The following is a 26,398-nucleotide window of genomic DNA, read 5'->3' as shown; positions in this document are numbered from 1 at the left end:
GTTGTACTTTTTGTTATTTAATTTCAACAATTTATACATCATTTACCTACTACAGTTATATTGTCTACCTCTCATATTTTTAATTTATCATTGGTTTATGGTTATTATTATAAGATAGTTGACACTAGTTCATATTGGCTTTGTTCTCACACGGCAGCTGACGGTTAGCAGGATCCGGATCCTGCTAACCGTTAGCTGCCATGCGTCCAAACGAGAAAATCCCGATCCGGATACCAAGAATATGATGATCGAATCACTGGCCAACAAGAAACTGGAAATGGAAACGCGTAAGTGTGATTGGTTGATGATGGAAACGCGCTCACTTGCTAACCGATAGCGCTTACTAACCATTAGGCGTTCTCACATAGGTGCTAACGGTTAGCTCCCGATCCGGATATTAGGTCTCTCGTGAGAACCAGGCTAGAATCAATCTGAACTACTTTGTACTTTTTTAATTGGTTTTATTGAAATAAATATTTAAAAATATTGAGATATCCAATTTTTTAGGTACATATTAACATATTTGAATTATGCCCCTAAATTTTAAATTGGTTTTTGAGGGGGCAGTTTGCATGAGGCTTTTTTTTTTTTTTGGTGTAAATGAATATCTAATATATTCAAATAAATATTCTTATAAATATATGAGAAATGGAACGCTTACAACAACCAAGGACTTGAAAGTCCTTGTTACAACACACACTATTTCTGTCAGAAAATTCTACTATGCAGTAGCATACCTCTTTGTCAGTAGTTTATTATTCACGTAACTGACACAAATATTGCGTGGATTATTTTGAAGGGGAAAAATAGACACCCTACAGTGCAGTGGCATATCTAGGAGTTTTGAAATGGGGGGGTTGATGGGGACTTGACGCTTGCAAAATAAGGTGATATGAGGGTATTTCTATGCTTTGAACATTTTCAATGGGGGAAACTAAGCGGTTGGGGAATGCATCCCCTAGATACACCACTGTGCAACAGAAACTTTGATCATATCATTACATACGTAATTTGCATACTGTAATTTGATTCAGTATATAACTTTCTTTGAAAAGAATACATAATCTCTACAAATATATTTTATTCCTAAAGAAATATTTTGGTACTGTTATTAAATATTTTTATTATTTTTTAAACACAAATTCAAACACTAGGTTCACATGATGATACTCATTTCAACCACACCTTTCTAGAAGTGGAACAGTCCATAAAAAAAGCTGTAATTTCTAAAAACTAGCCATAAAAAAACTCAAAAAATATATGTATAATGACCTGAATTTTGAATGAAATCAATCTGTAAGTTCCATTAAATTAAGCATTAACTCAAGCAAAAAAGTTTTTTTACAAATACAATTAATTACACAATATTAATAAAGAGTTGTAAGATAAAATAATTTTTTTTATACTGTCTGGATAAAATCTAGAAAAGTCTTAGTCAATTAGTTGCTCACTCTCATTGGAAAAATCAAATAATTTATCAATGAGACAGATCAAAAAATTCAGTTTTTAGCTGATGCGAGGAGTTAAAAATTCTTTTTAAGTAATTAATTACCAGCCAATAAAGGTCTACGCAAAAATACAAGAACATCTGATTTATGCACTGTTAAGTGGCATGGAAAATATTTTCTTTTTCTAAACTTCAAGTAAAATATAATAACTAATTTAAATTCAAATATTAAATTTTATTGTTCAAGTATAATAACTCATCAATGATGGCATCAGCGGGTGGTGGGGGTTCAGGAGACAAAATACTAACGAACAGACAAGCATGGACGCCATTTGAAACCACAGAACTAATATCAATTTGCCAATCAAATGGAATGCGAGATTCCACTTCCTCATATTGTTCTTTAAAAGCGAGGAGTTTGATAGAACACACTCCCCCCCCCAACCCCTTTTCCAGAAATGCCCTTTTAAATTATTTTTAAAAAGCACTATTTGCATCGAAGTTGTTGAAATTAACTCCGAATATTTGAAATTTGGCATTTTTATTGCCATTTCCGGATATCTGAGGTGTTAATCTTTAAAATTCACCCAAGAAATGGTAGGGCTGAGGTGGGTAAGGACTCAAAGTGCCCTTTTGTGAAAATTAGAATCCCACTTTAAAATCCTGCCTACAGGTTTAAACCCCTTGGTTCGAACCCCTTATTATACTTGTTGGATTCCTGTCAAAATGTTTGGAGCTACCACTGTAGCTAAACATAGGCAGTACCTTTAATGCTACATGATAGCTAAAATATTACAAATTTTGTTTACACAGTTTAAGTGGCAGTTTATCTCAAATGTTGCACGTACATTTTGCAACAATACATATTTGCAACATTACCTTAAAAATGCAAAAAGAATAAGTGTAACATTAAGTTCACACTATAAACATATTTTGCCAAATATGTCTAAAAAATCATATATTAAAATTCAATAAAGAGAAGGAATAAAACTATTTTGTGCTATACAGTAGTTCAATTAGGTCAAAGTTGAGAGTACAGTAATCACCAACCCATCTTAATTGTATGTTGATATTTCTTATACAATGCTTGGCAACATTCAGTGTTGTATACATGAATAAAAATGTATAAAACAATTTGATTTCCTTTTTAACACTTTTTGATAAATATATTTTCTTTTTAACATGAATGTGCAGCTTAGGAAAATAATACATAATTTCAGCTTTTGGAATTTCTACAAGACGTTGATATGAAAAATGAAGGTAAAAACACTTTTTTTTGCAAGTCAATATTTGCATAAATTGTCAATGAATTAATGGATCCTCCATGAAGCCCAAACATTGGTTGAGGGTGGGATACACTTCTTTCAAACCCTGTCACATTTCATCCTAGCATTAGCTTCCACCTTTTGAGTGTCAACTTCAAATCTGTTCTTTAGAAGCTTTCCATCTCTCAATGTAGTCTTTTATCTTGTCTATGTTGGTCTCAAGGTCATCAGGACAATTACTTGGAAGGGGGAAAACAATGCTGGGCAGGTAAGAACTCCTGGCTTCATCAAGAATTGTCTGAAATATCTCGCACTGTATGTTATCCTGAAGTTTTCTACCACTGTAGCCCCTGGTTTCAAAGACAAAAGTTGTATGAATTAATAACTTGTAACATTTTAAAAGACAAAATGAATAAAAATATTTCAAAAATTATATACAAATCAGAGGCATTCAAAAAATTATAATATTTGGGAGTTTTTACATCCTTCACTTAACACAAACACTTGCAAAAATATGTCCAGGTAGTGTAACCAAATAATATGGCAATAAGATGACAATGGTGAAGAGGAAGGGACTTTCACAGATGGAGGGTGTATCAATTATGTATGTAAAGAAAATTTTGAGTATGGCACTTCTAGATGGCCGGTAATGGCACTCTCAGACTTAAATTTAAATATAATTTTCTTTTTGTTCTCAATTATTAAAATAATTTTGATAAATTTGGGAGGGGGAGGGGCTGATCTTTGCCATGCTGAACAGTTCAAAGGGTTTAAATCTGCGCCTGCTGTACCAGGATGATTTCCAAATGAGACGATTTTAGTGAAACTTAGAATGAAGATTAGTTTATACACGGTAAGTCACTGACATGCAAGCGGCGGAGAAAAAACACTCAAATTCATCAAAAATCTCATACAAATACAGAACATAAAAGTTGTTGCTTAAACAACAACTTAGAGGCAGACTAGTTGGAAACTGCTGTATGATAATTCAAGGAGGTTTGGTGAATGGATTTCTAGTACATTACATGCAATAGCGAGTTGAATTTTCCACCACAGAAAATAATAATATATGTTAGACTTATATAGCGCTTCATGCCAAGGCCTCCAAGCACTTCACATTATTACCGCTGGTAATTGCAACAAGCTATGACATATGGAACACATACGTTGCAGCCCCTAATCAGCGCATTTTTGTTTGAACCTACCAGGTACCCACTTTCACTCGTAGGTGGAGAGAGGCCCAAAGACACTACAGAAATTCACAGCGGGGGATTGAAACTCCAACCTCAAGGTTGAGAAGTCAAACCGCTCCTATTTGTGGACCTTTGGTAATTTGGGGGTGGGTGCATATGCACCTGTCACTGCACGACCCTCCCCCTCCTGGTCCAGGCTATCAAATTTATTAACTTTTGTACGCCTACATACAGTCATGATGTGCCTATATATGGTCAGGATGTGATGTCATCATGACCATATTTAGGCATGTCACATGTTTGTTATAGTCTTGACAGGACTTAAATACCATCAACAAACCTTTGTTCCAGTCTGCTATAAAGAATACTATTATCTGTTCTTAAAACGAAGATTATGTCAAACCAGCGTTCTGGAAAGAACTCGCAACTATGATAATCCACAACACAGCCTCCATTTGTCACGATATCTTCCATTTCATCAATCACCTGAAAGTAACATAAGCTGTTAGTTGAAAAATGCAAATTAAGGTTTTTTAACAGCAAATTATCAATGTTCATCTATGCTGGATACACTTTAGCATATTTTTATGTTCATTACAAAATTTTAAGCTCTCTCCACATTATCAAATTTTATGTGAAAAAAAAAAAATGCAATATGCAAATTATCAATGTTCATCTATGCTGGATACACTTTAGCATATTTTTATGTTCATTACAAAATTTTAAGCTCTCTCCACATTATCAAATTTTATGTGAAAAAAAATGCAATATGCCCATATTTGGGTGTGTATTTAAGCTCTCTCCACATTATCAAATTTTATGTGAAAAAAAAATGCAATATGCCCATATTTGGGTGTGTATTATGACATCATCATGCCATGGCTATGGGCACATCACAAAAACTTGTCACAGAAAACTTGATAGTGTGGATAAGGCTCAAGTTTACCCTATCTTCATCAAGAACTGGACACTGATAATCTTCATCCCATCCTTCATACAGTTCCTTTTCCTTAGCGACATCGCCAACATTGATGTACTGCATGTCAAGTCTATGAGCAAGTTCCTGCCCTAAAGTGGTTTTACCTGTTCCCGGTGTACCTAACAACAAAAGAAAACACTTTTAATTATACAAACTGGCTATTAAAATGCAATGAGAAATCAAAGTGAAATTAATTCAAACCATTTCATAGTCTGAACTGCACATGCCTATATCCAAGTTAAATCGACATAAACCTATGTTGTGTGTATGTGGTGTATGTTTGTTTAAGTCAATTGACCTTGATATGGGCATTCGCAGTTAGGACTACGAAATGGCTTATTATTCAGTTTTATTATTTTAAAAAATGGACCACTTCACTATCAGATTTACACCCTTAAAATGTATGCAAAAAAACCTTTGCTCAAATCTGCATAAATTACTGAGCAGTTTCAAAAAATTAGCATATCCTTTTCACATTAAAAACAACTGAAATAATGCAGTCTGTATTGGTATTGAATACATATTCACATATTGTAAATGACACAATTAGATGCAGATATTATATTCGCGTCAATTTGCGCAAACAAAACTCCATGAGCCTAAAATATAATTATAATTTGAATAATTATATGAAAATCACGTTAATTTTCATTATTTTACCATCGCAACATTCATTACTCTGATGCTATCTAATTCTATAGCGTTCATCGTTGAGTTATTTACGTGGCACAAAAACACATAGGCCTATGCCTTCAAAACCAATGTATACTGCTTTAAAGTAGTGAATACCCGAGTCCTAGGCCAACACCTTCTGATCTATCCAGGCCCCTCGTCCCTGAACGTAAACAACAATAAACTATCTTGAATAGCCAGAGCGAAACAGAGGGTAGGCCTACGGCTACGTACGTGTAGAGTCAAACGAAGCCTGTGCCCCACCCGAGATAAAGCAACTAAAACATCAACGATAGTATTCTTTTGATGCTAAAAATAAAAAAAGGTCACTTCAATTATTACCAGTTAAGAGAATGTTGGGAGAGTCACGGTTTCTTGAGCTATATGTTGCCATTTCTATATTGATCAACGTCTATGAGTGGCAAAAATTCTATGCTTGTGTGTCTTCGGTCGGAAAGCGTATTGAACTTAATGTTTGGGTTTCGGGGTCACTTAAATCAAGAAATCAAATGTTTATATTAAATATATATTTCTTCCAAAAATACCATTTATATGTCAAGAAAATTAAATAAAATAATATGATGAGATAAATGTTTATTTTTAAATCTTTTTATAATATATATGAAAATTATATAATGTTTTTCTTACATTATCAGCAATAATCTTTTACAGATATCAAAACATTACAGATCGACGGAGAGGAAAAGTTCATAAAAAAAATTCATTTCAATGACGAATATAATGAAGTCCGACGCGTTGGAGATTAGCTTTGAGTACTTAATATTGATAGGTGGCTTTGGTGCTATGGTAATTTTATATGCTATCTCAAATTCCCAGCTGCTAGGTGGGGTTAGGCCTAGGCTAGGCTGCCTATAAAATGTCCGTCTTTACCAACCACGGCGGTAGACACCACCTAACTAGCCAAGGCTAGCGCCCATCTCTAGTGTACCTGCCTAGGGCCTAGCCTAGCTAGGTGTAAGGACTAAGGCCTACTACTACTACTAGGCCTAGGTTAGCTGCAGTAGTATCTAGGCCAAGGTCAGATGTCTTGAAAACGAGATCAGTAATATGGTCGTTGTAGACTTTAATTAAATAAATGAGTATACAGAGTATATAATTATTAGTATAGGCCTAGTTAGAGGCCTAGCTAGCCCGGCCCTTACTAGGCCTAGTAGTATTTATTAATTGTCATGCAGAATTTTTTTTTTTGGGACATTTGCAAATTGCAAGCCACAGTTGCCCCAAGGAGCCTACTGTTTAAAGAAGCACCGCCAATGAAAAAGAGGCGTGGCCATTTAAAAAGGGTGTGGTCATTTTCGGGCTGTTTGTCCCGGATACAGATTTTGGCACACACCCCATGTTGTTCCTAGGGTTCATATTAGTCTATACCAGTTGACATATTCTCTCCAAAATTATGTGCATACAAACCTTAATCAGATCCTCTACTAATAGTCCAAGGTCTCATTTTTTGGTGAAAATTGCACAGAAATCAGCCATTATTTTCCTAAATGCGCGGACAGAATTCTAGGCCTAATCCTGGACATATTCCCAGCACAAGCCTTATTTTACAGTCCCCAAGAGAGACATTCCAGCAACCAGTGGGGGATCGAAGAGCCATTAATATTGCAGTGAATTATAATGGAATATCCTAAGCTCCAGGCTGTAAAAAGCCTGCTCGGAGAATACTGTATATATCCCATTTGCAAAAAAAAAAGAACAGCATTTGGTTGAGTCTTGGCACTCATGTCAAAATATTCATTTATTATTTTCTGCTGTATTCTATCTAGTACATACTCCTTCTAAATTCTAGATAGTGGTCATTTTATTAATATTTGCCAAACGACAAATAATGAGGTTTGCACTGAAGTCCAGCAGAGGACCACACACTGCCATTGGGAAGGGATTATCCAAAGAGCAACAGAACACAGTAGAGCGTAAAATACAACGAATTGTTAGCATAAAGCATGAACCAAACCTGCTACAAAAAGATGATTACAGAATTGATAAGTATATTGGAGGTGATAACACTGCAGACGGTGAGGATAACTTTAATTTATTTCCTTTTTATCCAAAGTCACATTATGAGCTTAGTGAGTGGAGATAGGAGAAACTTTACACAAATGAATATTTTTTTTTTTATGAATGCGTAAATTATAAGATATGATTGGATAATCTATTATATAAAGTAATTATTGTTATTTCAATTTCCTTTTTATGTTCATCATTATTCAATCAATAAAATGTTATCTCTTTCAGAGAAGTGTACCTATGTCTACCGTATGATGGCTGTAGACCGGTTTAAGCAATTTGGTAAGGCATTGAGTGAATAAAAAAAAAACATAACCTACTAGAGCAGTCACTCCATATACTGTAGTGCATACCTCCACCCTGTGCATGAATATCAAACAATTCGCAGGCCATGTATGATTGGCGATTCGGTTACTTTGCTCTCTGTGCCTGAATTTCAAGTGTAGTAGAGCCTGGCACACCCAAGAGTTACCTGCTGGTGTCAAGTTGCATTGTTTACAGTTGGCAGGAGCACATATCAATAGCTCTTGTGTGCAGTCAATTTTATGAACAACTTTTAAACTGCTTCAGTTATCTTTTAAACTATTCGTGTATAAGATGACCCCCAAGATTTTTTGTCAATTTTTGTATGTCGGGCATATAAGACGACCTTACATTTCACCGTCGGAATTCCTACTTTTTACTGCTTATTATGGTCTTGATACTGCATCCAGCTGGCTAAAAACGGAATCAAACGTAGGACTAATCCTCCAAATACAGTAACACCATTTTTATGGGCTTCAAAATCTTATTTCCCTACATTTAATATTGCATTCATACTACAGTTAGTAGCTTCATCACAGGAGTGAATTTGCAAGTAACGGACAATCTGTACATAAGACTACATGATTTAAAAATTAAGATTTGTATGTATAGTGCATATAAGACGACACCCTGTTTTTCGATCTTAATTTGCTATTTAAAGCCTTGTCTTATACATGATAATATACAGTTAGTCCACCGGAAATACGGATTTGACTGGACAAAATTGCAACAAAACGTTTTATGGTCTAAATATAAACTTAATTATATGTAAAACAACATACTAAAAGTTTACCAAAATAGGACGTACATAAAGGCTGTCTCTTATACACATCTAGATGTGTATAAGAGACAGCCCCACCCGAGATAAAGCAACTAAAACATCAACGATAGTATTCTTTTGATGCTAAAAATAAAAAAATCAATGTAGGTCATATCTGTTTGTTGCCGGAAGAGTGAGACCCGCGTGCGAGCTTCGCGATCGCGAGGTTTGGTGTGCGAATCACAGATATATTTCTTCCGGTTTACAGGAATTACAGAGCTATAAATATGGGAAATTAATTGGAATCATACCAGAGTTAGTTCATGTATGATCCTGACAAATTTTGTTGTAAAGTCTAGGCCTGAGGCCTTGTAATAACATCTCATTTTTTAGGCCCTAGCTTAGGCATTGCTTTCTTGCTTCCCGGTTCAGTCTAGTAGTCGCGCACACCATGAAGTGTGTCACTTTCCCCGCATCGCAACGTTTTCTCGGCGGCCAACGGACGCATGAACATATATAGAAAATCTTAGTAACGTAGGCCTGGGGCTATTTTCAATGTAGTCTCATCAGTATCTAAGTGTAGAATGGAACCAGAAATGCATCGACCTACTGATGTAGAACTACTACTTTATTTATTGTCGAGTCCGTGTTTTTTTTTTTTTTGGTTTTTTTTCATTGTACAGTATCGCAAAAACTAGAGCAGTCTCAAAATAAAAAATCTTTCAACTTATATTTTGACGCCTTTTGAATTTATTTTTAGGATTCAAATCTGTATCATAACATAGGGCTTGCTAATTATTGAGTCGTTTACTCTATTCATGATACATGCATCCAAACAAAAACACTATTAAACAAACGGCGGTCTGACTGAGATTATAGTACACTGCATGCAGGCACGCAAATTGAAGACAATAGCCAAAATTGTAAACCAATCAAAAGCGTCAGCGGCAAATCAAATTAAAGCGCTTCGTAACCAAGGCACAGCACACACATCCTAGGCACGGCGTATAAGCCCAGTGAAATAGTTTAGTTTTCTTTGCTATAAAAATCACCTTTCCCGTGGGTATATTTTGGTAAACTTTTTGTATGTTGTAGATATAAAATTTAACTATATATATTCATAAAAAAACATTTTGTTGCAATTATGTCCAACTTTGGTGCTTCAAATCCGTATTTCTGGTGGACTAAGTATTTTCTTGCAGCTAGCACTACTATTCATGCATCCAAATATTCTTTCTGTAACATGTATCGTTGGAATATGTGTGTGAGCACCCCACTATTTTAATGAAATAAAATTAAATAGCTATAAAACCAGGAAACTAAGCTATACTAGAAATTTTTATCTGAAAACGCAACCAACTAGTATCTTAATTTTGTAGATAAGGAAATGGAAGAACTGCATCCAGGCCTAGCTAGGGGACCTTGTGAAGAAGTTCGCAGGTACCTGGAAGGACTATCAAAAGAGGTTTTAAAGGGTGCAGGATCATCTCTGATATCAGCATTTGCCGATTCATATGAACATGCTAGGTTTGGTTATAAGGTAAATTTATCTAAATTTTTATTCATATTTACTGTTATTTACATTGAATACACCACTATCATTTTCATCATGAAATAAATAGGAACATCATTATCATACAATTCCTTGTAGATTATCATGTGTATCATAATCAATAATTATAATTGTCAATAAAGTTGTCTTCAAGAGTATCGTAAACGTCATATCTTCATCGTCATCATCATCACTATCATCCTCATCATTATTTTCTTATTTTGTTTTTTTTTAAATATTTTTTTATCATCAGCAGTGACATCATCATTATCATCATAGTTGTATAATTTTCTTATAAGTATCATCATCACCACAACCAAATTATAATCATATTTTGATTATATGATTATCATTTTGTTACATGTTGTGCTTATTCTTTTTTACCACAAACTCGTTTTTTAATAAATTTAATGAATGACAATGGATTGTCTTCAGCAGTTAAGTACACAAAGTGATCTTATGCTTACTTTTCAATATCCGCTTTGACCAATGACAATACAGGATTATAAACTTATGTCTAAGGTAGGTTTTCTCTGTGCATTGTACATGTACATGAATTGGAAAACAAGTGTTTACTCCAGAAGCATTGTCTTGTTTTGGCAGTTTTGTACTTCTCTTTATTTTTCCAAAATCGAATGACTCGTTCTCTTAAGTGGGGACTCACTGCGAAGCCAACTCCACTCCTTTGAGCGATGAACGGATGAACATTAAAAACGATCCGTTGCGCACAGAGGATCGCGTTGACTGACGACCATCGACCACAGTGAGCGAATGAGGATTAGGGAGTGGAGTTGTTTTAGTTCGGAGAAAAAAAAATATGGAGTGTGCAGGGTTTGAAGCCGGGACTTTGTAATTGAAAGGCAGGCATCTTTGCTACCAAACCACACGTCTAATTTTGGTACTGTATAATTATCAACTACTGTTTCGCTGAACCATTGATTGGCTTTGCGATACATATTTGAAATTACCCTTTCATTTCTCAATAACTTAAAACACTAAAATAGTTAACCCAACCTCCCAAGGTAGTTTCCAATTCATCATCATTCATTACCATCTTTATACCTTGTGAATTACTGTGTTTCTCATTTTCATTTCCCAAGTTTTTTATATATATTTATATATTGTATACCTGTGAATAATAATATATATTTTGTTTTGTGTAGTAATGTTGATTTATGCTAATTGATGATGGTGCTCTGTGTAATTTTTTTTAAATTTTTTTTTTGCCTTGTTTTAAGTGAAAGAGCAATTTGTGGTTTTGCATTTAAGACTCAATGTTGTAATATGCCATTGCTTTTTTATTTCTAAAATGCTTTTTCCATTCTTCGAATCTATTCTAAATCTTCAAATTACTATTCTCATTGTAAAATGTTCAAAATTGTTCTTTGACATATATGTTAATTGGCAAAGAAAGTATATATTTTTAGTTTTTAATTTTTACTTGAAAGCAAATACGACTTAATTCAATAATAAGCAAATAGCTCACTAAAAATTTGCCCTTACTGTATGTTTTTCTTTGCTTCTCTAATGGAGATGTACATTCAGTGATTCCATAAAACAAATGAATTTACGTTTGTCATCAATTTATGTTTGTAGCCATTTGGGGAAAAGGAATACAGTGACTATATTGCCATGTTCAACGAATTGATAAAATGGTAAGAAAATGTTTACTTGTGTCATATTGCATTGTCATATTAATTGTAAGGCTCTGCCAATTCTTGGCTTTTAATCAAAGTGTATTGGGGTTGAATCCAAAACTGCTCAACTTTCTGCTTTTGGGCAAGACACTTTAATATCTATGTTTCTCCAACAAAGCATTAAATTTGGTAAGATTTTAATAGTTTGTAGAGAAATTGGTCTGAATTATATGCCTTAATATATATTCTCCCCTTGGAATTGAGGAGGTTACACTGTGTTTGACTGATTCATTATACAAATTATTTCTGAAAGGGGTACAAATTATGATGAAGAAAGCCAAATCAGTCATTCCTTGCAAAAATAGATTTTTAGTTATTAATGCAGTGTTAAGCAGTAAAATAAAAGTTATAAAATGGTAAAAGAATTATTTAAATCCAACATTTCGTTATGTATAAAATTACAGGAGTTTGAACATACAGCTGTTTAAAGAACAGTATTTGAGAAATTTACCTGCAACGTTTACGGTATTCTCAGGCAGAGACCATCACCAAATCATTAAAGAAAGTTGTTTTAATGTCAAAATTATTATATTACATTAATATACATCACAGCGTGATGTATATTATATATAAAGTTTAGTATACTGTAGTGCAATAAAATAGATTTTAAAAATGTTGACATTCAACATGTTTTGGCCATTATCTCTAGTTTGACAAGTCTTCTCTACAATTAAAAATTATATATTGATTATATAATAATTATTATATACTGATATTTGTATCTTTAGATAGATTACTTCAATGTTGCTCTGAATTTTTTCCTACTCTTTGTTGTTAATGAGTTGAAAAGTGGCATACATTTTTGTAAAAAAAAATTGTTTGTTACCAGCCTTAAAGACAAGACTTACCGAGCGAAGAAAGCCAAAGAGACTGTGAAGCGACATAGTGTTGGAAGTGCTCGCTCCTTATACTCAAGTTCAGAAACAACAAGCAAACATGTAAGTTGTAAATCAACAACACATTGCTATCAATGGTCTTGTACTTTTATAGCACCTCCCACAGTAGAAACCGTCTAAAGGCATTTTTAGCCACAAAGAAGCTAAAATTAACTGAACAGACGCGAATGCGAAGGGGAGGAGGAAGGTGCACATTCCCTGATTTTGAGGTATTTTGTACATGCAGGTACCTCAGCATCAATATGTTGGGCTCCGGTAGCTTCCACCAAGGATAAGCATGCGGCACCATGTGAGAAGTCAGTTTCTTTCTCTAATACATCACTCCCAGCAGTGGCATATCTAGGGGTGCGCAGGGGGTGCACGTTCTCCCAAAAAAAAGCTTGTTCCCCCACTGGAAATTTTTGAAGCAGAAAAAATTATGCTATAAAATAGTTAATTACCTCGTACCACCTTATCATCCCTTCCACTTTTGTTCCCCCTTCAAAACCCCCCCCCCCAATTTCAATGCCCCTAGATGACCACAGACTCCCAGGCATGAGGGATTTTTTTAAAGCTTGGTTTTCATACAATCGCTACACACTACAACGATTGCCCCGAAAACACTGGAGTAACAGTGTAGCAACTTTAAGGAAGCCAGGCCTAAGTGTCTTGTCCCGAGTGTTTAACCATTCCAAATGGGTCTATAAATTAGGAACAACAGCTGTGGAATGTAAAAACAGAATGGATAATTGATAGCTCAATTTAAAAGATTCATTTTTCATTTAATAGGGACGGTTAAAGAAACAGTCTTCAATCACTGAGGAAGCTATCAAATATGAGGCAACAGTACGCAAACGAATTGGCTCCGACCACAGTAGTGACACGGACAAAACTCGTACTAGAGTTTCACAAACATCTTTACACAAAAGTGACGAGCTTCAACCACTTGTCAGTGTGAAGACTCGGAAAGGCTCACAAACCTCACAAACATATAATGAAGAGAGTAGTTTATAATGATTAGAATTATTAAAGAATGTTTTTTACATTTGATAGTTTAAGTATATTGTATATACGTTATATTTATTTGGTATTTATATAGTGCCTCTCCTTTAGGTTAAGAAGCACTGTTTTCCCTCGTCATTGAGTCCAGTATACATGCTCAAGTGTTGCAGCCATATTTGTGCAGTAGCAGGCAGCCCCACTAGGTACAGTACCCATTTATACTCCTTGGTGGAGAGAAGCAACACAGATAAAGTGCCTTGCTCAAGGACACAAGCGAAGTGCACAGCCCAGGATTGAAACCCCGACCTCAAGAAACCAAACCGTTTCTGCTGCGCCAAACTGCTTCCATGGGCATAGGGTGGGGGGATGGAGGGCTGCTGACTCAACTTCTAACCCCTCCCACTGCGGCAAATAGAGAAATTTCATAATCTTATGAATATATGATAGGTACAATAATCGACTATGAACATCTTTAGTGTTCTTTTTTCTAAAGAATATCGTTTGAAAATTTGTGTGTAGGAAAATGAAAAAAGTATTTTATGAACATAAGATTCAGGTTTAAAAGTGGTGACAGACGGAGAATCATATACAGAGGTAAACCAGAAGGAAACAGAATGTAAATGCCCTTTCTCCTTCCAAAAACTTGGAGCCTAGGCAAGATCAACAAAAGTGTGCACACTCAATTTGTGTATCAGATGTGAAGTATGGAATGATTATGTTGACATAATGATTTTCATTACCATAAGGTTCCAAAAGCTTCCTATTTATCTAAACACACCTATTCCCATACATCATTTTTTGAGATGCAACATATTGTGTCAGTATTATTATATAATATTGTATTTACAGCATATAAATATTTATTTAATGTGAAATATGATTAATAAGTTATGAAGTTTGGCAAGTAATGTGAACAATCTCTAAAGGCCAACTCAGACAGCGTCGGCCGACGCAGCCCGACCCGATTTATCGTCGGGGACAGTCTTAAGCCGTGTCCGGAGGGGGGGGGGGGGGGGGCAACGCCTCAACTGAGAAGTGTGTATCCCCTTGCGTAGCGCGTATTAATCATTTTCGCAATGATTTCAAATACTTCATTTTGACTTCATAATAGTCAAAATCCACAACAAACACACCTGTCTCTTATACACATCTTGCCCCTAGATGACCACAGACTCCCAGGCATGAGGGATTTTTTTAAAGCTTGGTTTTCATACAATCGCTACACACTACAACGATTGCCCCGAAAACACTGGAGTAACAGTGTAGCAACTTTAAGGAAGCCAGGCCTAAGTGTCTTGTCCCGAGTGTTTAACCATTCCAAATGGGTCTATAAATTAGGAACAACAGCTGTGGAATGTAAAAACAGAATGGATAATTGATAGCTCAATTTAAAAGATTCATTTTTTAATTTAATAGGGACGGTTAAAGAAACAGTCTTCAATCACTGAGGAAGCTATCAAATATGAGGCAACAGTACGCAAACGAATTGGCTCCGACCACAGTAGTGACACGGACAAAACTCGTACTAGAGTTTCGCAAACATCTTTACACAAAAGTGACGAGCTTCAACCACTTGTCAGTGTGAAGACTCGGAAAGGCTCACAAACCTCACAAACATATAATGAAGAGAGTAGTTTATAATGATTAGAATTATTAAAGAATGTTTTTTACATTTGATTGTTTAAGTATATTATATATACGTTATATTTATTTGGTATTTATATAGTGCCTCTCCTTTAGGTTAAGAAGCACTGTTTTCCCTCGTCATTGAGTCCAGTATACATGCTCAATTGTTGCTGCCATATTTGTGCAGTAGCAGGCAGCCCCACTAGTTACTGTACCCATTTATACTCCTTGGTGGAGAGAAGCAACACAGATAAAGTGCCTTGCTTAAGGACACAAGCGAAGTGCACAGCCCAGGATTGAAACCCCGACCTCAAGAAACCAAACCGTTTCTGCTGCGCCAAACTGCTTCCATGGGCATAGGGTGGGGGGATGGGGGGCTGCTGACTCAACTTCTAACCCCTCCCACTGCGGCAAATAGAGAAATTTCATAATCTTATGAATATATTATAGGTACAATAATCGACTATGAACATCTTTATTGTTCTTTTTTCTAAAGAATATCGTTTGAAAATTTGTGTGTACGAAAATGAAAAAAGTATTTTACATACTGTAAGATTCAGGTTTAAAAGTGGTGACAGACGGAGAATCATATACAGAGGTAAACCAGAAGGAAACAGAATGTAAATGCCCTTTCTCCTTCCAAAAACTTGGAGCCTAGGCAAGATCAACAAAAGTGCGCACACTCAATTTGTTTATCGGATGTGAAGTAGTGAATCATTATGTAGGAATGAATAATGAAAACTTGACATTTTCATTACCATAAGGTTCCAAAAGCTTCCTATTTATCTAAACACACCTATTCCCATACATCATTTTTTGAGATGCAACATATTGTGTCAGTATTATTATATAATATTGTATTTACAGCATATAAATATTTATTTAATGTGAAATATGATTAATAAGTTATGAAGTTTGGCAAGTAATGTGAACAATCTCTAAAGGCCAACTCAGACAGCGTCGGCCGACGCAGCCCGACCCGATTTATCGCCGGGGACAGTCTTAAGCCGTCGTGAGAAATATTAAACATGTTTAATATTCTACGACCCGACTGCCCCCAACGCACACCATCGCGTCTGCGTTTAACACGCACAGACCCGACGCGACAAAAAATCGCGTCGGGCTGCGTCGTACGACGCTGTCTGAGTTGGCCTTTAGGCTGGGGGAGGGGGGGCTGCTAACTATAGCCTTAATCATCAGTGCTTGTTGGAGCTGCTCCTCACCCCCAGGGTTCAGTTGGTAGAAGTCACGCATCTGGCTCATGTGCACTTGAAAGAACCTATTGCATCTTTCAGAGTAGGTGGTTATTCCAATTCTATGGTTCACTTTAGCCCATCGTAGAATGATGTGAACTAAGCCCCTCTCTACAGCTGCTTAAGTAGTCACCATGCCCATATGCAATTAAGCAGCTGTGAGTTATGGGTTATTTTTCGGTCTTTATCGTCATGGAGTGAACAAGTTTAGGGACAGTTTTAACATGTATATTTGAAGTGAAAATGACTTTTTGTATCAATAAAATGACTTTTTATATCAATGGACAAAAGTATACAGAAGTTTTTTTTAATTAAAATTAGTTTTAAAAAAAAACCATTACTCATTGTTCTGTATTAGTTTTTATTCAGTATATATATTTGGAAAATTCAGTATGCAATAAGAGTGAATGAATTTTTATCAAATTGAGAGCATTCCATCAGCAGAGCTGCTAAGTCTCATCTATCAAATCAGACAAGTCAACATTGCCAGTCTCCTCATCTTCTCCACTGCTCACCTCTCCTGTCTCCCGATAACTTTCAAAGAAGTCAAGGAAATTGCAGTAGCATCTCTCAAATGTTGATGAATATAATAATAATATTCTGTTTTTATATAGCACTTTCTACAATCTAAAACCTCTCAAAGTGCTTGCTAGTCGTTGGATATTCATATTGACAAATATGCACAACAAACACACACTCCTACACTCTCTGCAGTCCTACCAGGCAACTAGACTTGCCACAAATCCCTTATTATTTTTTTTATCATTCTGGACAGTGCCACCAACGAGAGTTAATTTAGAGACGGAATAAAAAAAAGAAATTGAGTCAAATATGGCCCCTTAATTTTAAACCTGAGACCGTTCTACAGATTTATATTATACAGTTTTTTATGCCCTTATTTGTCTATTTAGTAATACAAGGCCCCTAATAAAATAACATCCCACCACAATAGGAATTTTCTACTAGCAAATACAGTACAACACTATTGTAATGTTTAAATGATAAATAGCAATTATAATAATAAATTGATAATACTGTAATACACAAAGGATACGCATCATCAGCTTGTGGTTCATAGTCTCCTAAAGTCAAGTGCATTCGTTCTGCTAGCCTCTCAGCAGCTTGCTGGGCCTGAAGATCCTGTAATTCAAGCATAAATATTATACTGTACTTGAACATTCAACACAACATATAAGAAGTGATTTGGCATAGCAGAAACAGTTTGGTTTCCCAGTTTCTTAAAAACAAAACAAAAAATGGAAATGGAGAAAAAAAGGAAAATTAAAAACAAAATGTTTATTGAGCATAATGGACCTTCCCCACCCCTTTGGATATTATTGCCAAGGTCCCATAAGTGTGTTTGTAGGACCTGTTCTGATTGGTCAGTTGTTAAGTTAGACACTCTGGTCCATTTCATACAGCAAAACCACCTTGGATCCAAAATAAATAGAACATATTACAATAATTATTTGATATAAAATAAATTAGCAAATACAATTCTTTACCTCATATTTCTCCTTCTGTTCTACCAATAATTTATGTGACTCTTCTAGAGGCAGTTCTTTTGTCTTTTCAAACTTTCCCAATGGTGAAACAACATTGGAATATTCAGAAACTTTATGTGCTTGTGATTTTGAAGGGGAATTCCCCTTTGATGACATCACTTGAGGTCTCTCCACATTTGCAGGGATAGCCTTTGATCTTAAACTTTGAGATGGTTTAAATGGTGATTTTGCTGTTGTTGCATCTATGGATATGTTCTTTTCTTTAGTTAGGCTTCCTTTGGACTCATCAGCAAGCTGTTTGCTGGTTTGTAAGTCCATCTTTTGTAACATTTCTGCTGCTTCATCAACATTTTCTCGTTCTGTAAGGATATTTTCTAGCTTCTGCTTGAATAGTTGTATCTTCTGCCCTTTGTCAGGTAATCGGGACATGCATGATCTGAAATTGTGATAGTACTGTATGTGCACAACTACAAAAAAGTTGAAATCCACCAAAAAAAAATTTAAGTCCTTTTATATAAATATTTACATCAAATTTCACTAAGACAAAGAACAAAACTGTAGGTTTTGCTGATTACCAATGTTTTACTATAATAACAAAAACAAATACAGGAAAGATATTATTTAGTTGGTTTTTGTTAAATTCACTAGGAAAATATTTTTCAATTTTCAACTCAGTGAGAGCTAATACCATGCAAAGAAGCTATTGGTTCTTCAGATTATTGGTGTTTAGTATTCATTTCTGTGGAGGCCAAAATACTATTTTTATTTATACAAAAACATGCAGTTAGTACAGTAAAGATACAGTACTTATTTTTCAGTATTTTCTCTTGCCTTCTCAACAGATCAGCTAACTCCTGATTTGTCAATTTTTGTAGGTCTTCTGGCAATTCATTCTGTTTGAATTCCATTTTAATTGCAATCACCTGTATAACAAAATAATAAGACCACACAATTTTTTAGGATAACTAGGAAGACACAAGATACAAGATAAAGATGATTGTATTACTGTATCTGAATAAAGAGAAATTCTTCTCTACTCCCTTAGGCCAGGGACCCGGCCAGTAGTATGCTTAGTCAAATATAAAAAACTGAACAATAAATAATATAGACTGAACAATAAATAATACGATAAAATTTACTTATTTTAACCTAATATTTATAAAGCAAGATCCTCCAATCTTCCTTCTATTGATGTCTAACTATAGCCTAATGATCACTTCCTCAATTAATCAGTTAGATAGCACAAGCGATGTTCTCGATCCAATGAACAGCGTATGCTTAGGCCTAGACCAATGTGGTGGTCTAACCCTGAGGCCTAGGGCCTAACCGGAGCTTGAAAAAAAAACACTAGCCCAACACCGGTGACAAGAATTTGATAAAATATTTGGGTAAATAAATATACCATTGTATTCTTTGATATTGTAGATAATTATATCACCAATTTAGCGACGAACTAATAATAACACACAACTTCACTCACCACTTTCCAAATACAGCGAATACCCTGTTGTTTGTTTTGATTTGACTCTAGTGGTTAGTTAGGTGTTAGATTTTGTACGCCAGCCAATCATAATGTTCCATGGGGCTCGTCATCATTGTGCAATATTAGGCAATACTGTATTGTGTATTGTAAATTTTTACATTGATAAATCATTTTGTATATTTCCTTCCCGATATACAGTCAAAACTCAAATTGAGTTATCTATAAAACACAAGAGCAGCAGCAATGTATGAATATCAATAACAATAATACAATTAAAATCCTCCTCGTCGGGGAAAATCGTGGCACCACCCCTGATAATAATGCTTTGTGTATGTTACTTAAAAAAAGAGTAAATTTTGTAGTGCTTCTGATGTTTGTTAATTCTGGTCTTCCCAGTTTTGGTGAATTTATGCATAAATCTATTTATAGTTTTATGTTGCATATTAATTTGTCAGCTGGTCTGATATTTTACATTAGTTTTTAAAACATTTTAAAATAAATTCTATATTTGTACTTTGATATATGCATCTGATTTGACCATCAGTTTGTTAATTTTTCCAAAACTTTCAAAAGTTATGTATAAAAGGAAGCTTAATTTTAAACAAAGTGTGAGAAAGGATATAGATGTTGTTTTTAAGTTTTATGGTTTTATCATTTCGTTTTCACCAGAACAGTCTTTATATTGACTTTTATATTGTATTACTTTTTAACAATCTACCAGATATCGGTATTTATGTTTCTCTGTAAGGTAGCCATCTGGAAAAAAGAATTTAAATATTCAAAATGGAAACTACATCTTAAACCACCATTGACAGCCCACTGCCACATGGCTCACTCTTTGGTACCAGTTAGCATATCAGAAATTATATATTCATATCACATCTTTTTTTGTTCTCGGTTCATGGGCGTCTGATGCAGTGTTATTATACTCCAGTGGCTAATGTTTATTGTAAAATTATTGTTTATCTTTTCTTTGACACTCAAAACCAAAACAAAACAAAAATGGATTCAATGGCAATAATATATTTCTTTTTATTCATACATACACACTATTTTATATCTTGCTGCTGCATATACCATTATTGACAATTTAAAATTGTTTCAACAGAGTTTTACCTTCCTTCAGGAATGTATTCAGATATTATAAAACACAAAAACAAGAAAAAACAAATAGAAAACAAGAGGAAAGACATGGCCATTGTTTCAGCCAATCAAAAATTATGTTCCACAAACATTGTCAGTCAAAAGCCTTCTGGCGGTAATTATCCAACAATATTTACTGATGACATCATTAAAGCATGTGTTTTAAGGTCTACAGTAAAAGTATTCTCTAAAACTTGACCAACAATATACTAAGCACAGGTACAGTATATATATTTTGATCTGTGTTTATCGAGCTTTACACCGTTTTATAAAACAGTATCTGAAAGTGCATGGCTTAAGTTTATTTAGTTTTTAGATCTTGCAATAATATACAGATGAACTTGCCTAAGTCGAATCCAAAATTGCATTGAAATATTGTTCGACTTAGAACAAAAATGACTTACAGATTTTTAATGGAAACACAACAATTTGGCATGTAAAATAAGATTGACAAGTTCAACTGTATTAATACTGGGCATACAATCTCCGATCTTGATATTGTTTGATAAACAATATCTGACGTCTAGCCTCAGACATATCCAATGAAACAAAAAGTATGTCTGCCCCCTGTTAGGAGTTGGTAGTTGCTCTACCATATGTCTGATGAAAGGTTAACATAACAAGTGACCAAAACCTGACACCACATGCCTGGCTTAACTACTTCCAATAATAGCCCTGTCAATAATTTTCTTAATAAGTAGGATTTACAGCTAACAAATTACCAATTATATATTTATTTTGTAATCTCAATATGAGATTTTTTGAGTGCAATATAATCATAAATATGTTTTCAATAATTTGTCATGTACTTTATATGAATATTCATGGCAGTAAACTATTTCTACACTCTGAATGGCACAGTTATTTTTTTAATTCATAGCAACACAAAACAAGAAAAAAATTTATTTTTAAGTACCGAACACTTATTATAATACTTACCGGTATCTATTTCTATACTTTTTACGATTAATTATACATTGCATACATATTATTTACAAACTAAGACGTGGCTATTTGTGTATCAACAAATAGATGAAAGCATAATAATAATATTTCTTACAGGCCTACAGGTTACCACTTTTCAATATTTCTGGTAATATAGAAATAATAAGATTTATAAATACTACAAAACAGTGATAAGAGTATCAACAATTGAAGACAACTGCAATTTGTATAGATTATTGACCAGGAATATATAAACCATGCAGATTGTAAGTTTATCAATTAACAAGACATTACAGACTTAAAATAAATTTTCTCAAGAGTTTCTACTTTACACATGCAATCTTACAGATAATATTGAATACACTGTAAACTTGTACTGTAATTGCTTCAAGTACCTTCTTCAGCATATAAATTTTAATCATTAAACATTGATCACAATAACAGATGAGTTGCCTTGCCATCAAGGGTCCAGGACCCAACTCTGGACCCTCATCACGTTGGGGGAACTGCTTTGAAAAGCGTTTTTATAGTACTTTTATTATTTGATTCAAATTTGAATGGTTATTCTCATTTATAACTGGCACCCAAGTATAAATCAGCATGGTACCTTCATGACACTAGTAAGTCAGATTGTCTATAAAACTCGTCCTCAAGATGACCAAATATATAATTTAACATTTTCAAATCATGATGGCTTATAACACATCCAAGTGTGCCTCATTATATTTTTGAATATAAAACTTATTGGTGGGCCCCATGGTTTATATAATATTAATTTTACAGATGTTTTTATATGGTTTAGTTTTTGACTAATAAATATTTTTATCTAATTATTTTTACTTATGAAATAAATTATATTCCAATATCTATATTTCTTTCCTAGTTTCAAGTGACTTAAGACAACACAAATGACTCCACATCTTTATTGTTATAGTATCACAATTTTTGAATAGACTTTTTTATATCTTTTGGCAACATGTTTCCTATGACCATTTTCTCACAATTTACTGTTGTTAGAACAACATTTTACAGATGTTTTTATGTGGTTTAGTTTTTGACTAATAAATATTTTTATCTAATTATTTGTACTTATGAAATCAATTATATTCCAATATCTATATTTCTTTCCTAGTTTCAAGTGACTTAAGACAACACAAATGACTCCACATCTTTATCGTTATAGTATCACAATTTTTGAATAGACTTTTTTATATCTTTTGGCAACATGTTTCCTATGACCATTTTCTCGCAATTTACTGTTACTTTACTCTTATTACCGTCAGCCTTTACTGTTACCAAAACCAGCGTACCGTCTGATATGGTCTTACCAGCAAACCGGTAGGTAGTAGCGGTAGGATCGCTAGGTGGTACAACTTGAACGTTTGCAACCTCACCAACTTTTTGCATGATTGCTTTTTGGTTGTTCAGTGAATCAGGAATATCAACCTTTTCTGAGTTTTCATTCATTCCAGCTAATTTACCTGCAAATTAGAAACAGAAATGAAATGTTGATAAAAAGTAATTCAGGAAATAGTCATTTACCATGGTAAAGAGTTTTAGATTTTAGTAAATACACCTCCTTGGTTGTACATGTACATTCATGACATAGATGCACATCCAGGTAAATAGTAACATCTGTATTCAGGTAAACAGTTGTGCATTCAGGTAGACAATTAACTATTCAGTAAAATAGTTATACACAAGTGTCATATTAGTTAGGTAAAGAATATGAATCAATTTTTCTACATGTTCCAAAGACAAGCCAAACCAGTTGATTTTTAGTTATTAATACAGGTTTAAACAGTAAAATGAAAGTTATAAAAAGGTGAAAGAAACGTTCAAATCTGATGTTTTGTTGTGAAGTTATAGGAGTTTAAACATACAGCTGTATAAATAACATTATTTGAGAAATCAGCCTTCAAAATTTACGACTTTGGGGAATTCTCAAGCACAAACCATCACCAAATTATTAAAAAATGTTGCCAAAAATGGAGAAAATAACAACATAGCAAGATGTATAGATATGTAAGGGTTATACCAATGCAATAAAATAGATTTTGAAAATGTTGACATTCCAACATGTTTTGGCCATTATCTAAGAAAAATGATTTGCGAGGAGTGACTGGTTTGGCTTGTCTTTGCCACAAATGAAGAGGAAATTCAAAGAGTTGGTGTAAACTGGGCCTTACAACTTAGTTTGTATGGCAATCGAACAGTAATAGGGGTCTTTGAGTTCAAATCTTAATGAGGACATCACATTTTTCTCAAAATGTAACTGTTGACATGAACCAGCAATACAGTGTATTTATGGTATATGCATACCTTGCTGTGTTTGGAAGTCTCTTTCATTCATTACTGCAGGCTGTACGAGTTCACCGACAGGAGCTTTGATGCTTACATTATATTTCCTTGATTCAGTCCTGAAATTGAAATTTATTTGTTCTCTTTAGATGAGCATTTCAAGATTTTTATTTAATCTTTGGAAGGTTTTCAAAATTGTTTCTTTAACATAGGCGGAAGTGAACTGCATAAGCTTATGTACCAAACCATCATACTACTGTCTTAGATAAAAACTGCATTAATTGATTCAAGTATGTTTAAATGACCTGCTTTTTTTTATCTTTGTACAATTCTCGGTTCTATTTGGAATTAGCGTCTAGTAATTGTATACTACATTATTTTGTGAGAAGGTGATTTGGCGCATAATTAAGATTACATCATAAATTGGTAAAAAATCAATTAATCAGCTGAATAATTATCGAATTAGAATATTACATACAGTAGATAGGTACATCAACCAGTAGAGAAGTAACTGTAAACCAAAATGGCATTTTGTGTTGCCATAAAACATGCAGTAAGAACACTGTGACATTGTAAAGTTAATGTCAAAATATCAAAAACTTAACAGTGATTCTAGTTATACTTGAACATCATTGTTATTGTATCTGACAATTTAAGATGAAGAAAAAAAAAGTTATTAAGCAAGAAGCAAGTACAGGAAAAAGGGGGTAGCATTTCTCCTAATAACAAGTCATAAAAATCACCTGTATGCAAAATATCAAACAGATATTATTAATTAGTTACTGAATTAGCACAGCATACAGAAGAAGCATTAACAAAGTACTGTCATTCAATAATTGAAAAAATAATAATTCAATAATAATTCAATAATTGTTAACGGTTACAGTAATTTTGTTAATTAAAAACATGAGGCTTGCCGCTCCAAAACCAGCGTACTGACACTAAATGTTAAACTGAGTACTTAGTATAGATTGTGGCAGCATTGTATACCTTAGCACTGAGAAGCCATAATACTTGAAATTCATAACTTTGGCAATAGTAAGTGGATTCCTGTAAATGACCCATCATTTTATAACTTATATTGCGTAGAATATGAATTTTGTTGTTTTGGTCACTGATGCTGCCATTGGCATGGCAAGCCCCATATAAGTATTAAAGTAGTTTACAAATTACACAATGGTCAATGTCATATTATAGTAAATGCAACATCACAATATTTGAAAGTTTAAAAACAAACAATGATTGATTGATTGACTGATTTGATTGATTACTTTAAAATAAGCAAGTTAATTAAATATTGATATTTTTTTTTCATATTGATATTTTTTTTTCATTCTTTTAGCTCAATGTAGACAATATAAAATATCTGAAAAGTTCAGTTGACTATGAAAAACATTGAAAAGGTTATGGTTAGTGTTAACAATGGATGCTCAAATATTGATGAACAAATAAATAATTTGCAAACTAGATTCAGCATAACACCACTTACATGCAAGTGTCAAATCTATCAGTGACACTGGTAAATGTGATTGAATACAAATAAGGAAAATAAAAATAAATCAGTGATAAAATTATGTTTTATGTCAAAAGAAATATATGAACACAATCACTTAATATGAATGATGGAATAATACACACACTATGATGATGATACTAATCATATGTATGATAATAATTAAGAAATTAAAAATCATATTTATATTTGAGTATAATTATTCCTTTTGAAAAACAATTACAATCATACTTATAATAATGATAACAATAATAATACAATAATAAAAGTAATATACTGTACATTAATTGTGAATATTCATTCCTTAGGATGTAACAGTGATAATACTAATATAAAATGATACCATGATAACAACTGTACAAATGATAAAATAAATAATAATAAAAACATTAACATATTATTTTTAGATGAATAACCATTCTTTGCAATGGATAAGTGATATAACACATGGATACTACAAAAATGAAATAGACAACCTTCAATATAGGGGGCAGTATAATTATATTGTATACATTTTCCATATAATGTGATGTTTTTGAATTATTCTGAACATTCCAACAATGAAAACGTGTGCTTAGATGCTAAAAATTTATGGCATAAATCTGCAATCTCAACTTACCGTATTTCAAAATTTGCTGGTTGAATCGTGTCGCAGAAATCAACACCAATATTAACAGTTGTTGAGTCACCAGAGTCCAAGTCCGTAATCTCCTTGAATTCATGTAATCTCATACCTGCCTGTAATTTCTTCTCACCTTAGATGTCAAAGTCATAATAGAAATTGTTACTTAAATTTTCTTTTCTAATCTGTCACAATTTATATAGTGTTATTTAGAGTTATAAAATTGATTATATA

General features: G+C 33.7%; 4 protein-coding genes across 11 annotated transcripts in view; 1 reads left to right on the top strand and 3 right to left on the bottom strand.

Annotated features, from left to right (window-relative positions):
* Positions 1-4: 4 nt before the first annotated feature.
* LOC117122562 (adenylate kinase isoenzyme 6-like) lies at positions 5-6,019 on the bottom strand. The gene is made up of 4 exons (XM_033268168.1): positions 5,899-6,019; positions 4,852-5,003; positions 4,246-4,391; positions 5-3,062 (listed from the first exon to the last, which is right to left on the bottom strand). Exons 1-4 carry the CDS (start codon positions 5,948-5,950, stop codon positions 2,867-2,869), a joined length of 546 nt encoding a protein of 181 aa, XP_033124059.1. The 5' UTR covers positions 5,951-6,019; the 3' UTR covers positions 5-2,866.
* Positions 6,020-6,218: 199 nt separating this feature from the next.
* LOC117122544 (uncharacterized protein C1orf43 homolog) lies at positions 6,219-14,669 on the top strand. The gene is made up of 7 exons (XM_033268138.1): positions 6,219-6,363; positions 7,367-7,592; positions 7,813-7,866; positions 10,027-10,187; positions 11,796-11,854; positions 12,726-12,834; positions 13,561-14,669. Exons 1-7 carry the CDS (start codon positions 6,286-6,288, stop codon positions 13,783-13,785), a joined length of 912 nt encoding a protein of 303 aa, XP_033124029.1. The 5' UTR covers positions 6,219-6,285; the 3' UTR covers positions 13,786-14,669.
* Positions 14,670-16,900: 2,231 nt separating this feature from the next.
* On the bottom strand, positions 16,901-19,882 carry LOC117122545 (DNA-directed RNA polymerase II subunit GRINL1A-like). 8 transcript variants are annotated; one of them, XM_033268145.1, is made up of 5 exons: positions 19,638-19,882; positions 18,989-19,080; positions 18,158-18,593; positions 17,707-17,792; positions 16,901-17,186 (listed from the first exon to the last, which is right to left on the bottom strand). In XM_033268145.1, exons 2-5 carry the CDS (start codon positions 19,063-19,065, stop codon positions 17,102-17,104), a joined length of 684 nt encoding a protein of 227 aa, XP_033124036.1. In that variant the 5' UTR covers positions 19,066-19,080; positions 19,638-19,882; the 3' UTR covers positions 16,901-17,101. The 8 variants fall into 8 exon arrangements, with proteins under 8 accessions (XP_033124036.1, XP_033124032.1, XP_033124031.1 ...); XM_033268141.1 differs by having other exon boundaries at positions 18,965-19,080; positions 19,638-19,869; XM_033268140.1 differs by having other exon boundaries at positions 18,965-19,080; positions 19,560-19,662.
* Positions 19,883-20,647: 765 nt separating this feature from the next.
* Positions 20,648-26,398, bottom strand: part of LOC117122517 (AP-3 complex subunit beta-2-like) — a 30,347-nt gene continuing 24,596 nt past the window's right edge. Inside the window, exons 20-22 of the mRNA XM_033268104.1 lie at positions 26,162-26,297; positions 24,051-24,148; positions 20,648-23,209 (exon numbers count right to left, since the gene is read on the bottom strand). Coding sequence (XP_033123995.1) covers positions 22,914-23,209; positions 24,051-24,148; positions 26,162-26,297 — 530 coding nt within the window. The 3' untranslated portion in view covers positions 20,648-22,913. The remainder of the gene's footprint in view (positions 23,210-24,050; positions 24,149-26,161; positions 26,298-26,398) is intronic.

Source organism: Anneissia japonica, unplaced genomic scaffold, assembly GCF_011630105.1.
Source record: "Anneissia japonica isolate Jap-2015-1 unplaced genomic scaffold, ASM1163010v1 scaffold1889_len2455224_cov183, whole genome shotgun sequence".
Classification (NCBI taxonomy): Eukaryota; Metazoa; Echinodermata; class Crinoidea; order Comatulida; family Comatulidae; genus Anneissia; species Anneissia japonica.
Note: the sequence above shows the minus strand (reverse complement) of the source record. Positions and strands in the feature narration are given on the sequence as shown.

Coding starts and splice junctions, on each gene's coding strand:
- LOC117122562 (XM_033268168.1), bottom strand. CDS start 5,950: ATGGCAACATATAGCTCAAGAAACCGTGACTCTCCCAACATTCTCTTA. Junction 4,392..4,851: donor CAGTTCTTGATGAAGATAGG/GTAAACTTGAGC, acceptor TGTTACTTTCAG/GTGATTGATGAAATGGAAGA. Junction 3,063..4,245: donor TATAGCAGACTGGAACAAAG/GTTTGTTGATGG, acceptor CTTTGAAACCAG/GGGCTACAGTGGTAGAAAAC.
- LOC117122544 (XM_033268138.1), top strand. CDS start 6,286: ATGACGAATATAATGAAGTCCGACGCGTTGGAGATTAGCTTTGAGTAC. Junction 7,593..7,812: donor AGGTGATAACACTGCAGACG/GTGAGGATAACT, acceptor TATCTCTTTCAG/AGAAGTGTACCTATGTCTAC. Junction 7,867..10,026: donor AGACCGGTTTAAGCAATTTG/GTAAGGCATTGA, acceptor TTAATTTTGTAG/ATAAGGAAATGGAAGAACTG.
- LOC117122545 (XM_033268140.1), bottom strand. Junction 18,594..18,964: donor GAGAAAATACTGAAAAATAA/GTACTGTATCTT, acceptor TCACAATTTCAG/ATCATGCATGTCCCGATTAC. Junction 17,793..18,157: donor AACAGAAGGAGAAATATGAG/GTAAAGAATTGT, acceptor CTTGAATTACAG/GATCTTCAGGCCCAGCAAGC.